This window comes from Prunus avium, chromosome 1 (genome assembly GCF_965620075.1).
Source record: "Prunus avium chromosome 1, drPruAviu1.hap1.1, whole genome shotgun sequence".
Taxonomy (NCBI): Eukaryota; Viridiplantae; Streptophyta; class Magnoliopsida; order Rosales; family Rosaceae; genus Prunus; species Prunus avium.
In genome coordinates this window covers 6,482,504-6,495,688 of record NC_142284.1, presented here as the reverse complement: position 1 = coordinate 6,495,688, position 13,185 = coordinate 6,482,504, and the positions used below count along the sequence as shown (strand labels likewise).

The window sequence follows — 13,185 nt, the reverse complement described above, 5'->3', positions numbered from 1 at the left end:
GTATCTTACTTATACAAGCAATTAATTAATGTTTGACAATGAATATGAGAAACAAAAAATTGCATGCCTCAATATTAATGTACTTTTGTACTGATCACAAGTTGGCCTATTTGGTAGGGTCTGGAATACAACTTATACTAATACGTATAGTATTGTCGTTAATGGGGTCTAACTCAATCGAAAAGGACTTTAACTTGCAGACAAGAGGTCTCAAGTTCGAATTCCCATGACATTATAGTTGTATGTACGTGAAATCTCCATTTTTTGTAGTTTAGATTATTGATATATTATATAATATAGCCGTTGAAAATTGTTACTATTAAATTATTTTTTTTGGTTTGAATTTCGAAGTTGGTGCTCCAGCCCTGGGTGCATGCTCCAATTATATAAGTTTATAGTTTATAGTTTACTCGATGTATGTGAAGAAATGAAATAATACATATTGTACATGCAGATGCAGGAAACAGTTCAACTAACTTTAGCCTCTCAACAGCACATGTGCGGGGCCTTGCATAACCGCTGCCTGATCCTGCAAAGCCTCTGATTCGTATAACATGGAAACTAAAAACTAAAAATACTTTAAAGTTGTTCTAAAAAATAAAAATGATTTTGAAATTTATGTTACAAAACATGTTTTCAGTTTTTAGTTCTTAAAAATAATGAAAATGAAATCGTTATCACTTACGGGCACTTAGTAAGCTAATAAGGTGATGATTTTCCCGGTCTAAATAAAGTAGGTTTTACATAAAGAAGATTCAACTCAACATGTCCTATTCCATTATCCACACCATTCATTTTTTTCTATGCTTTAATTGACTAAAGAATTAAAATCTTCTTGATCTAGAAGCGTCAAAATCACAATATGACAATACTCATGAATTGCCTTGAAATTCATAGAAATCACTAGGACAAATCTATTACGTAAAAAGACTGTATATGAAATAAGTCAATTGCAGGAATGCAATATTGATTTCAGGTTGAATAAAGTCTATAATCTGAAATCTCGAAGGCAAATTGTGCTTCAAATCTGTATGAAATTTGTGTAGAAGTTGTGTCTTTCTTGATGTATTTAAACATAATTAACATTTATAGGAGCCTTGATATGTTATGTTGGCCACCAAATTAACTCTTGAAATACTGTTTCTTTTTCCGAACTATTTACTCTACTTAGTGTGTGGGACAAAGAATTTTTTGGGTCATGCAAGACACTCATGAATGAAATGGAACTCATCACCCTTTGAATTTCCAAAGATGCAGTTGGATTCACAATATTTTAGTTCCATAATTGTGCTAGGACTTCAACTACAGATATATTATATACAAAATTCCTAGTTGATGCCATGATTGATGTCATTGAAATGATCCCTTCATGCCTAAATATTTAATTTTTGTCCTAATTAGTAAACCCTAGGTGTGGGTTCATGCTCAGCTCTCACGCAATGTTGGAAAAATATTGCAGAAAAGGCTGAAAGCGGAAATTTTCTATGCATTTGATTATTTCTCCTAGGAAAAAGAGTAGGGGAACCTGGGGAAGTATTATATGAAAATATTTTCAATATGTTATGTTGTTAGACTGTGATTATTAATTATATAAAAAGATATCAATTTTGTTACTCTTTGTTTAGGCATATAAACGCCATATGAGATTCTATAACTTTTTTCTGCCTTCACATAAGGAATGAGGTTAAAATAGGAGTGTTGAAATTATGTTTGAATTTGGGATATCCCACTACAAGAAAAAGGAGGCAAAAGCCACGGTTGGCTTAGCCACAACAAATCAATAGTCGTCATTAGTGGTGTATATGGTCACGGTTACTGTGCATCGGTGGCTTATAATATAACATGTTAGACAGTTGTGCATATATAAAAATTAGGTTTTACTTTTAAATATTTAGTCCAATCTTGTAGGCTCGAAAAACCAAAACCCAAATCCACATTGTACTGCATATTTATTTCTTGTGGCTTCATCAATCCGTATTGCCGGTTGGTTATGTAATCGTAGCTTTGTATATGCCAAGGAAAAGTCGTTTTGATTTGGACATGGCTCATGGTGTGGTCTGTTGCTGGCCTACTCCACCAGTGGCACCCAAGCCTAATTTTGCTCTTCCATGTCGGAGAAGCAACAAAACAGAAAAAGCCTAATTGATGTAGCAGTTTCACCGGCTTCTTCTGAACCAGAAAAGTGGAATTATTATTATTATTTATTTAACACAAATGAAACTAGCAAATTTCACCTCTTACTTATGTGGGATGGTGGTGTTTAGGCTTAATCCATTTCTAATTGTAGTGTCGGATATGAGGCTAAGTTGTAATTGACACTTCAATTTTATAACAATACGACCGTGGCCCGTTGGTCATAAATAATTCTAATATAACTTTTGGTGGTTTTATTTTTTTTTTTAGAGTAAAAGGGATTTCATTCATAATTCAATAGGTTCATACATAGTTTACCTGATTTGCCCTTGTGCGCACGTCACTCCAGCTCCTCTTCGATTGCTTCTGTCATCTGTTTTACTTCATCATGGAGCTAAAAATATTAATCAATTTTCATAAAGATTTCTATTTTAAACATCAAAATAATTGAGAAGTACAGCAATGTTGCTCTCATATATAGCTACAATAATTGCCAGTTACCAAAAACAAAGAGAGCAAATAAAAACATGGTAATTATAACAAAGAAAATGCTCACCCGGCACAATGATACTCTAATTAGGGTACATAAATTATTTATTTATACAAATATGTAATCTTCCCAGACTCCTAGTTTCCTATAATTAAAAAAACAAAAACAAATGCTATAACTGCAGCCAGCCAATTAAAATATATAGTTATTGGAAAAAATAAAATAAAATATACAGTTAAAGTAGGAGCCCAAGAATTAACCAACATAATAAAATTGTTTTTGCAGATAAATAATTACAGCACATTGCACCTGAACGTTCATCTTCCGCTAATCCTGGCATTTTCTTAGTAGACGCAGTTGAAACTTTGAATTTTGTATTGGGAAAAAATGGGATCAAGATTTATTAAATAACTAAATGAGGCAAGCTCGAAACCCACCCAATTCTACAACTTCATCAGAACATGTCGCCAGAAAAAAAATCATCAGAATGACCGCAGTAGCCATGCAAAACCACTAATAAGACATTTTACTTTCATTTGCTCCATCTTAAACCTAGAACATTCTCAAATGTGGAAAAAAAAAAACCTAGAACATTCTCACATAATTATTCATCTATATAGGGGTGAGCACAATCTAGATTGGATGGATTTTAGATCAAAACCGCAATCGAATTAATCAATAATATAACGATTTGGTTCCGTTAGGTTTAACAAAAATCATTTAAGAAGCCAAATAACCTAAAACCATCATGTATTTTAGACACTATGTTTTCAAGTATGCAATAAGAGGACTATAGATGTAAAATATAAATAGATATTTAAGTGACCGATTCAATTCAGTTTAAGCCGATTTTCAAAAGCTCAAAATTGTAATAGAACCAAATTATTACAAGATGTTGGTGGTGCAGGCTGGGGGTTTACAGGATGTTGGCGTTTAGGTTTTTTCTTTGACAGTATTACGTTGTGGTGGGTTGTTCTTTGCGGGGCTTGGAGTTGTGTGTTGTTTTGTCTATTTATTTCGGGTTCTCTATAGTGGCCCAAAGTGACACATGTCGAACTCTCTTGTTAGTTCATGGCATGTGTGGTACTCTTTCTTATTTTTGAGTTTCTCCCATGTGGTTTTCCTATAAATGTTTTAACGAGGTCATTGTATTTGTGGCGATATTTATATCCCTGTTTGGTTTAATGAATGAAATATTATTGTAAAAAAAAAACTCCAATCAAAGGAATAAAGGAAAAGAAAAACTAAAAATCCAACGGTCGGGAGAGTCCTTGGCGAAATGGCATCCCAACTCTATTATTGTTGTTTTTTTTTTCCATTCTTCTTTTAGATATTATTATTATTAAGAATATGTGTTTTTCTAGGCTGCCAAGGTTCGACGACTTTCCATTATTGGGGGTCCCACCAAATTAAAGTCAAATCCTCTCATCATATAATAATAAAGAACTCTGTTATACTTCTATTTTATTGTTTTTCCTATTTATAAAATACAATATGTGTTTAGGCCAAGCATATTTACAAAAATTATTCCTACCATGTGTTACTAGTTCTATACTCATCATGTTATAACCGGACCCACAGGGGCACTATGGATAATAAGATGGTCCTTCTTAAGTGGACGGCGGAAATGCATGTTTCTGTTTCTTTGTGCTATTATTCATGTCATTTTATTGTGAATATTTTGAGAAATTTCATTTGGGTTAACTTATATCTTTGCCAATCGGGTCTAGTCCAGTAATAATTGACCTTAACTTGCAAATCAGTGGTCTCAAGTTTGAATCTCATGACACTTTGGTAGTATGTGTGTGAAAAATCTGTCCCCTTATAATTTAGACTGTCACTTATATACGATTTACATGTCGTATTATATGCTCTAAATTTATTCACATGCTTTAACTGGAGTATTTTATTCATCCATTTACTCCAATATGCGATTTATTGAACCTTTTATAGTCAATGAATTAAAGTAATCAATTATTTAAGGTAACTATGACTTTTGATCAAACAACCATTTTTGAACCAATAAACATGGAGTTCAGGGTCTACGTTGCGTTTGAGTTGTGTCACATTTATAATGTGTTTTTTCACATCAATGGTTATTGCGGGTCATTTTAGTTTACCAATTATATTTAAGTAATTAAATTAAGTAACCACACATTTGATGCTTCAATTGAAAATTGGTCATAATAATTAATGGAATCAACGAGTCTCTTATAAGCTGTCTTCATTTTAAAAAGATAAGCAAAATCAGATTGTTGAATTGCTTATGATATGTTTAAAGATATTTCCAAGAAAAAAAAAAATTAGAAATTATATTGACCCATATAAACATTTGATCGGTTTTTACGTTTAATAGCAATAATCTACTAACGTATTCATTTGATGATAGTTAGATGATTAAACACTTTCTAGTACACTTTCTGGTTTTTAGAAAATCAGATGATTGAAACGTTTACCGAAAATCAGATCATTGAAACGTTTTTCATATATCTCAAATCCACACGCCAAATCTTTGAGGCTTTATTTGGATGAAGGGATTTAAAAGGAAGGATTTGAATTTGACAACCAGGCTAAATTTACTTTTACATATATCTCAAATCCACACGTCAAATCTTTTAGACTTTATTTGGATGAAGAGATTTAAAAGAAAGGATTTGGATTTGACAACTAGGCTAAGTTTGCTTTTAAAACAAGAATTAAATTAGGTTGAATGCATTTGAAATACATAAAATAGTACAAACAATTTCACATTATAATACTATCTAAATCCATAGATTTAGAATCTGCCGTCGAAATAGTTAAGGTAGGATGAACTACTGCTCTAAATTTACATTTCACCAAATATGCCTTTTGCAAATTTGCAATTGGTCGTGGTGCATGACATCTCCCATGTCAGCAAAGCAATGGGTTGGGACCATTTTATTGGGTGTGTGAGCAAGGGGGGGAGGTCAGAACCCCAAGGCAATCCCTATCTTAAAAACAATTAACAATCATCATCACCAACTGCAACAGCAACCGACAAGTCACCGGTTACAAGAGAAAGAAGAGAAACAAAGACTCTAAAATACCTAAAATTTATTCCATTATTTAGCTAGAACTTAGAACTAGAAGAAAATAGCCAATAGGTATAGCCCAATTAAAAAAGGATTTAACTTGTACACGAGAGAGGTCTTAAGTTTGAATCCCTTTAGTGTGTGAAAAATCTCCTTATCCTGTAATTTAGATTATCGTTTATAATAATAATAATAAAAAATAGAAGAAAATAATAATTTGACATAAGAGATAGATTAAAAGTCATAGAGGACCCCACTTATGGGACGGGGTTAAACGGCGGGATCAAATTCTCTCTTTCCTTTAGAGACGTATAAAACCAGAGGCACCACAACACCCCCCTCTCCACAATCCTCATATCTCTCTCCCTCTTCTTCTTCTTCATCTTGGGATTCAAACATCTCATTCAATGCCCTTTAAATCTTCTTCCTCTCTCTCTTCCTTTTGATACATAAACAAAAAAAATCGCAGCATTTTTGTTGTTAGTTTGCTTGCTCTGGTTCTGCTTTTAAGTTTGTGAAAGATGGGGGGCACAGAGAAGGCTATCAGCCTCGAGGAGATCAAGAACGAGACTGTTGATCTGGTATGCATATATATATGTTTCTTCCTCATTTTCTCAGGAAAATATAGGATTCTTGGTTTTCTTCATGTTTTTGTTGTTGTTAGTTTTTGCTTTTCTTGAGATGGGTTTTTTTTGCTTAATCTTTAGACCAACTGGGTTTTAGGCCGTACATGGAATTGTTTCCTTTGCTTAACAAATTTTGAGTTTTGCTTGTTTCATATTTGGTTGATGTTCAGATCTGAGTATTGAGTTTTCTTCACTTGTATAATAATATATACTTCTATTTCCAAATTGATTCTTTGCAAGTATATACTTTCTTTCTTTTTCGAGCTTGCTCGAACAAAGTGGAGACTGAATGTCACGAAACTACGTTTGTTTCATGTTTCTTAATTTCTTAGTTGCATGCATACATAAGAAGCCTTTAAGTCATAAACTTTGCAGCTTGGGTTTTCATCACAAACCTTTTTCTTTCATGGGTACATCTCAAAATTCAAAGTTTTCAACTTTCTCACCAACCAAGCAGCCTATAAAATATATCTTCAGGTAGAATCCAAATTGAATGGATCTACACATGTGACTGACAGAGAGAGGTTGAGTCCACTAGGGTTAATAATTTCAAAATACGTTAATTTATTTATTTAATATATCAATATGAGTTCTCTCTCTCTCTCTCTTTCTTTCACTTTCTCTCTCCTCCTCCCTCTATGTGCCCTCTTTGTTTGCTTTAGAATTTGGGAGTACCTTTCCGTGGTACTTTGGGCTTTTCCCTGTTTGAGAAATTCTCTTTTTGTTTTTCTTAAAAGACTTGAACCGTTTCCTTTGATCCAACTCTCGCACTCAGCAATCCTCTCACCCCTGACACCGCTCATCTCTTCCTGGATTTTAAATTAATTAAAATTAAAAAAGTTCTTTTATTTGTATTTGTATTCTTCTCTCATGCCTCTCTTGCCCTTGGACTATTTTGTTATTTACTCTCGTATCCCAACGATTTTTCGGGTACTGAAGCGTGTGTTGAACACGCACCAACAGGCTCCGGCGTTGAAAAGTTGAGCTGCCCACTGACACAAACAGTTAATTTATTTTATTTTATTTAAAATAAAATGCATACGTTATCTTTGGCGTGGGTCAACACTTTACTGATTGGGCAGCGTCCCTAGGCTAGAATTTAGAATACCATAGTCTTGTACAGTTCCTACATTGAGTGCCGAGTTGACTCGCTCGATTCAAACCGTCGGATAAATATTCCACATTAATCCCCAAAAATAAAAGAAAACAAAACTTGATTTTATTAAGATTTAATTCAAACCCATTTGATTTTGATTTTGAGGTTTAAAATTTTGATTTTGAGTTTTTTTGTTGGGGGGAGATGGGTTGATTTGGTACTATCATGCCTTTATTTGGGGTGGGATCTACCAATCTGGAAAATAAAATTGTAATGGATTTGTGGGTAATATTAATGCATGAAAATATCACATGTGGACCTCAAAAGAATGTCAAACCAATGAACTGGCTATACTCTTATGTGCATGTTACATTACATGTTCTTATAGAAGTGATTCTCCGACAGTTGTGATTGTTGCCAACACTTGCTTGTCTAACTTGTACCAACTATCATTTTTTTTCTTTGGTATGTAGCTGTAACAGCTATAATTTGGTTGGCTTCTTTTTAGTATATTTCTTATAAGCGGAATTATTTTACATGTATTACATTTACTGATCACGTCGGTACAAATAGTATTACCATACGAAGATTGTTTCTGGATTTTCCTTACATATTCCAATTTTCCTAACAATGAGTTGGTTTACAGGAGCGGATTCCAATTGATGAAGTCTTTGAACAGTTGAAATGTTCCAAAGAAGGTTTAAGTGGAGAGGAAGGAGCCCAGAGGCTAGAGATTTTTGGTCCCAACAAACTAGAAGAGAAGAAGGTCCTTTTTGCTTAATAATATAACTTGTTCAGTAAAATAACAACAAAACAATAAATTTGAGTGTAGTTTAGTTCAAATTCTGATGGAATTGGAATTTGTGTTACAAAAATGAGCAGGAAAGCAAATTTCTCAAGTTCTTGGGGTTCATGTGGAATCCTCTGTCATGGGTCATGGAAGCTGCTGCCATTATGGCAATTGCTCTGGCCAATGGAGATGGGAAGCCCCCAGATTGGCAAGACTTTGTTGGTATTGTCTGCTTGCTGGTCATCAACTCCACTATCAGTTTCATTGAAGAAAACAATGCTGGAAATGCAGCTGCTGCTCTTATGGCTGGTCTTGCTCCTAAGACTAAGGTAATAATGGCAGAAACCAAATAAGAGCCTCATTGAAATCGAACATTTGAAATTTATCTTCGTACTGAAGTTACCGAAAGTTTAGGAAGCATGAATTTTGTTTTTGTTAGTAAATTTATGCTCATTTTTGGATGCTAGTAGGGAAACCTCCATGCTTTGGACCAATGTGATTAAAATGGTAAACATACTGAGAATTCTAGATTTAAAGTACTCAGAATATTGACAATGATAAGGTAGTGGTGACATAAGCGTGATGACTTATAAACAACTAGTCATTTGTAGAGTTTGTCTCAATTGTTTATGCAGTACAGATGGATTTAACAGATAATTGATATGAGACTGCGTTTATGTTTCATGTTGATGTATAAATAGGTGCTTAGAGATGGAAAATGGAGTGAGGAGGATGCTGCCATTCTGGTTCCCGGGGACATCATCAGCATCAAATTGGGAGATATCGTCCCAGCTGATGCTCGTCTTCTTGAGGGTGATCCTTTAAAGATTGATCAATCTGCCCTCACTGGAGAATCACTTCCAGTGACTAAAAATCCAGGCGACGAAGTTTTCTCCGGTTCCACCTGCAAGCAGGGTGAAATTGAAGCTGTTGTTATTGCCACCGGTGTTCATACTTTCTTCGGGAAGGCTGCACATCTCGTGGACAGCACTAACCAAGTTGGACACTTCCAGAAGGTGCTCACTGCAATTGGGAACTTCTGTATCTGCTCCATTGCTATTGGAATGTTGATTGAGATCGTAGTCATGTACCCAATTCAGCACCGCAAGTACAGGGATGGAATTGACAATCTCTTGGTTCTCTTGATTGGAGGCATTCCCATTGCCATGCCCACTGTCTTGTCTGTGACAATGGCTATCGGGTCTCACCGGCTGTCTCAGCAGGGTGCCATCACCAAGAGGATGACTGCCATTGAAGAAATGGCTGGTATGGATGTGCTTTGCAGTGATAAGACAGGAACACTAACTCTTAACAAGCTCAGTGTTGATAAAAACCTTGTTGAGGTGTTTGCAAAGGGTGTGGACAAAGAACATGTGGTTTTGCTTGCTGCAAGGTCCTCAAGAACAGAAAACCAGGATGCCATTGATGCTGCTATGGTTGGAATGCTCGCCGATCCAAAGGAGGTATAACTATTTGCCAAATTTTCTTATTGTCAGCCCTGTACTTGCTTCTTCATTAATTCTGGGAGGGAATATTTGCAACAAATGTGCTTATCTGGTGAATTCGTATTTATGCAGGCCCGAGCTGGTATTAGAGAGGTGCACTTCTTACCATTTAATCCTGTGGACAAGAGAACTGCTTTGACTTACATTGATGGTGATGGAAACTGGCACAGAGCAAGCAAAGGTGCCCCTGAGCAGGTATTTCTGTTTTTCCCTATATTTAACATGCCCCACAGTTGCATTACAGTGTCGAAATGTAAGCATTCTTACGCCATACTAATTAATTACTGTGTGTTATCAGATTTTGACCCTCTGCAACTGTAAAGAGGATTTCAAGAAGAAGGCTTTTGCCATTATTGATAAATATGCTGAACGTGGCCTTCGGTCATTGGCTGTTGCTAGACAGGTTTTATACGCAACCTTAATGTATTTAGTATTGTCTTGCATTTGTTCAGTTTTCTAAGAATTAAAGCACCCTCTTACCATTGCTGATGATATATGTTTACAGGAAGTACCTGAAAAATCAAAAGAAAGTGCTGGCGGTCCATGGCAGTTTGTTGGATTGCTGCCTCTTTTCGATCCTCCAAGACATGACAGTGCAGAAACTATCCGCCAGGCTCTTAATCTTGGTGTTAATGTTAAGATGATTACAGGTAAGTCAGTTCACATTTCCATCCTCCCTTAATGCATTCATTTTCTGTTTTGTATGTAGTTGTGCTCACTTGCCAATTGTCTCTATATCTGCAGGTGATCAACTTGCCATTGCCAAGGAAACTGGTCGAAGACTTGGAATGGGAACAAACATGTACCCATCTTCTTCCTTACTTGGCCAAGACAAGGATGCCAGCATAGCTGCCCTTCCTATAGAAGAGTTAATTGAGAAGGCTGACGGGTTTGCCGGAGTGTTTCCAGGTGACTACTTTGATAAACGAGAAAGAGTTTCACGTATTAATTTTGATGAGAAAAACAATATTTTGATTTGGTTTTGTAACACAATGTTGTTTGTTGTAGAGCACAAATACGAAATTGTGAAGAAGTTGCAAGAGAGAAAACACATTTGTGGAATGACTGGTGATGGTGTGAACGATGCCCCAGCATTGAAGAAGGCAGATATTGGAATTGCTGTTGCTGATGCTACAGATGCTGCCCGAGGTGCTTCCGACATTGTTCTTACAGAACCCGGATTGAGTGTCATCATTAGTGCAGTGTTGACCAGTAGAGCTATTTTCCAGAGAATGAAGAACTACACAGTTAGTTGCTCTGCCTTTCTTTTCAAAAGACTACTTTGAACTTTTTGGTTTGAAGAAACAGTTTATGACTCAGAACTGTAACTTTTTCTTTGTTTTTCTGTTTTGTTTTCTCGCAGATCTATGCAGTTTCCATCACAATCCGTATTGTGGTAAGTAAACGGTGGTGGTTTAAAATTTGTGGTTTGTTTCTCTACTCAAGCCTTGATCTAATTGCTTTTTGTTTTTGGCAAACATTGCAGTTTGGTTTCATGTTCATCGCACTCATATGGAAGTTCGACTTCTCACCTTTCATGGTTTTGATTATTGCCATATTGAACGACGGTAAGCTTCTATCAAGTGAACTTGTAAAACAGTATTGAGAATTATGACTGTTGACACCATGGACTTGTTAAATTTGTAAGGCACAATTATGACAATCTCAAAGGATAGAGTAAAGCCATCACCCTTGCCTGATAGCTGGAAATTGAAAGAGATATTTGCTACCGGAATTGTGCTTGGAGGTTACTTGGCATTGATGACTGTTATCTTCTTCTGGTTGATAAAAGAAACCGACTTCTTCTCTGTAAGATACTCTTTGCATTTTTTTGGCTCCTTCTGTTTTACAGAAACTTTCATGAAGTTCAGTTTCCAATATGCATTTTCTGTCATTCTGTTGTAGGAAAAATTTGGCGTACGATCCATAAGAGAGAGTCCTGAGGAACTAATGGCTGCCTTATACCTACAAGTGAGTATTGTGAGTCAGGCTCTCATTTTCGTGACTAGATCCCGCAGCTGGTCCTTCCTTGAACGCCCTGGACTGCTACTACTCGGTGCTTTCATGATTGCGCAGCTGGTAAGAACATTCCCATGCATATCCTTTCCAAGCTTTTTGAAATCACAGAAAGTGTTTATACATGTTACCAGTTAGTTCCAAGCACAGCCCTGCTTCTTATTGTCATAATGCTGCTTTACGAAGCTAACGATTATCCTGTTTCAGATTGCAACTCTGATAGCAGTGTATGCCAACTGGGGTTTTGCAAGAATACATGGAGCTGGTTGGGGATGGGCCGGTGTCATCTGGATTTACAGTATTGTCTTTTATTTCCCACTCGACGTGATGAAGTTCACCATCCGTTACATCTTGAGTGGAAAAGCCTGGCTTAACTTGCTTGAGAACAGGGTACATCTATTTTAAATTATACATTTAGTTAGTTTGATGAGAGAAGTCAAGGCTTTCTAATGTTTTTTCCTGTTGTAACAGACTGCCTTTACCACCAAGAAAGATTATGGAAAAGAGGAGAGAGAAGCTCAATGGGCTCATGCTCAAAGGACCCTGCATGGTCTCCAGGCACCAGAAGCTACTAATATCTTCAATGACAAAAGCAGCTACAGAGAGCTGTCTGAGATTGCTGAGCAGGCCAAGAGACGAGCTGAAGTTGCAAGGTAAGCCACCATTCAGAACATCGCTTTCGAAGCCACGAAAGATGGGTTATCTTCTCTTGCCAGATATCTAGTATGTTATGTGGCCATACTATCAATCTGAATCCATACAACTAGCTCAATGGTCCAGATTGACAGTCTAGCTGCATGTTGACATAATATATCAGACTGTTTGGCAAGAAAACATTTCCCCGTAAGAGATAATATATTCCGTTTTCCATTATTTTATTGAAAATAAATATCTTTTGATTTTGTGGTTTATAGACTTCGGGAGCTTCACACACTCAAGGGACATGTGGAGTCAGTGGTGAAGCTAAAGGGCCTGGACATCGATACAATCCAGCAGCATTATACAGTGTAAGAATCCAGAAATATTACCTGGGAAAGGAAGGGTCGCAAGCAACGATGTATCAAAGTGAAGAGGACAGATACAGGAAGAAAGAGATGGAGAGCATGTCTGTGCTATATATCAAACTCTCCTACTCTTTTTACTTTTCCATTCTAATGTATTTCAAGTGCCAGAAAGGGGTTGTGTTTGGTTTATTTTTGCTCTGGTGTAGGGGCCAAACAGTGTCCCGCAGTTTTCTTGCCATAATCTGCTATCTATCTATCTTTCTTTCTTTATCATTTGCAACATATATCTTTGTATCCACTCCTTGAGGCCTTCAATAATGTGGGATCGAAAGTCTGAGACAGGGTTGGAACCATGATCACACAATCTTCTAATTTGATCATGGGTCGTTAGAACGCTGTCTCACGTTCTATTCGATTCCCGCATTGGAGGATTCGTACTCTTCTGCAACATAATGTTTCTATCAGTTTTGAA

At 36.2% G+C, this 13,185-nt stretch overlaps 1 protein-coding gene across 2 annotated transcripts; it reads left to right on the top strand.

Annotated features, from left to right (window-relative positions):
- The first annotated feature begins 5,987 nt into the window (after positions 1-5,987).
- LOC110744989 (plasma membrane ATPase 4) lies at positions 5,988-12,986 on the top strand. 2 transcript variants are annotated; one of them, XM_021945037.2, is made up of 16 exons: positions 5,990-6,257; positions 8,045-8,164; positions 8,281-8,517; positions 8,890-9,651; positions 9,766-9,888; positions 9,992-10,096; positions 10,199-10,343; positions 10,438-10,602; positions 10,702-10,940; positions 11,057-11,089; positions 11,180-11,261; positions 11,342-11,502; positions 11,599-11,772; positions 11,917-12,099; positions 12,181-12,362; positions 12,624-12,986. In XM_021945037.2, exons 1-16 carry the CDS (start codon positions 6,198-6,200, stop codon positions 12,718-12,720), a joined length of 2,868 nt encoding a protein of 955 aa, XP_021800729.1. In that variant the 5' UTR covers positions 5,990-6,197; the 3' UTR covers positions 12,721-12,986. The 2 variants fall into 2 exon arrangements, with proteins under 2 accessions (XP_021800728.1, XP_021800729.1); XM_021945036.2 differs by having other exon boundaries at positions 5,988-6,257; positions 10,438-10,940.
- The last annotated feature ends 199 nt before the right edge of the window (positions 12,987-13,185 follow it).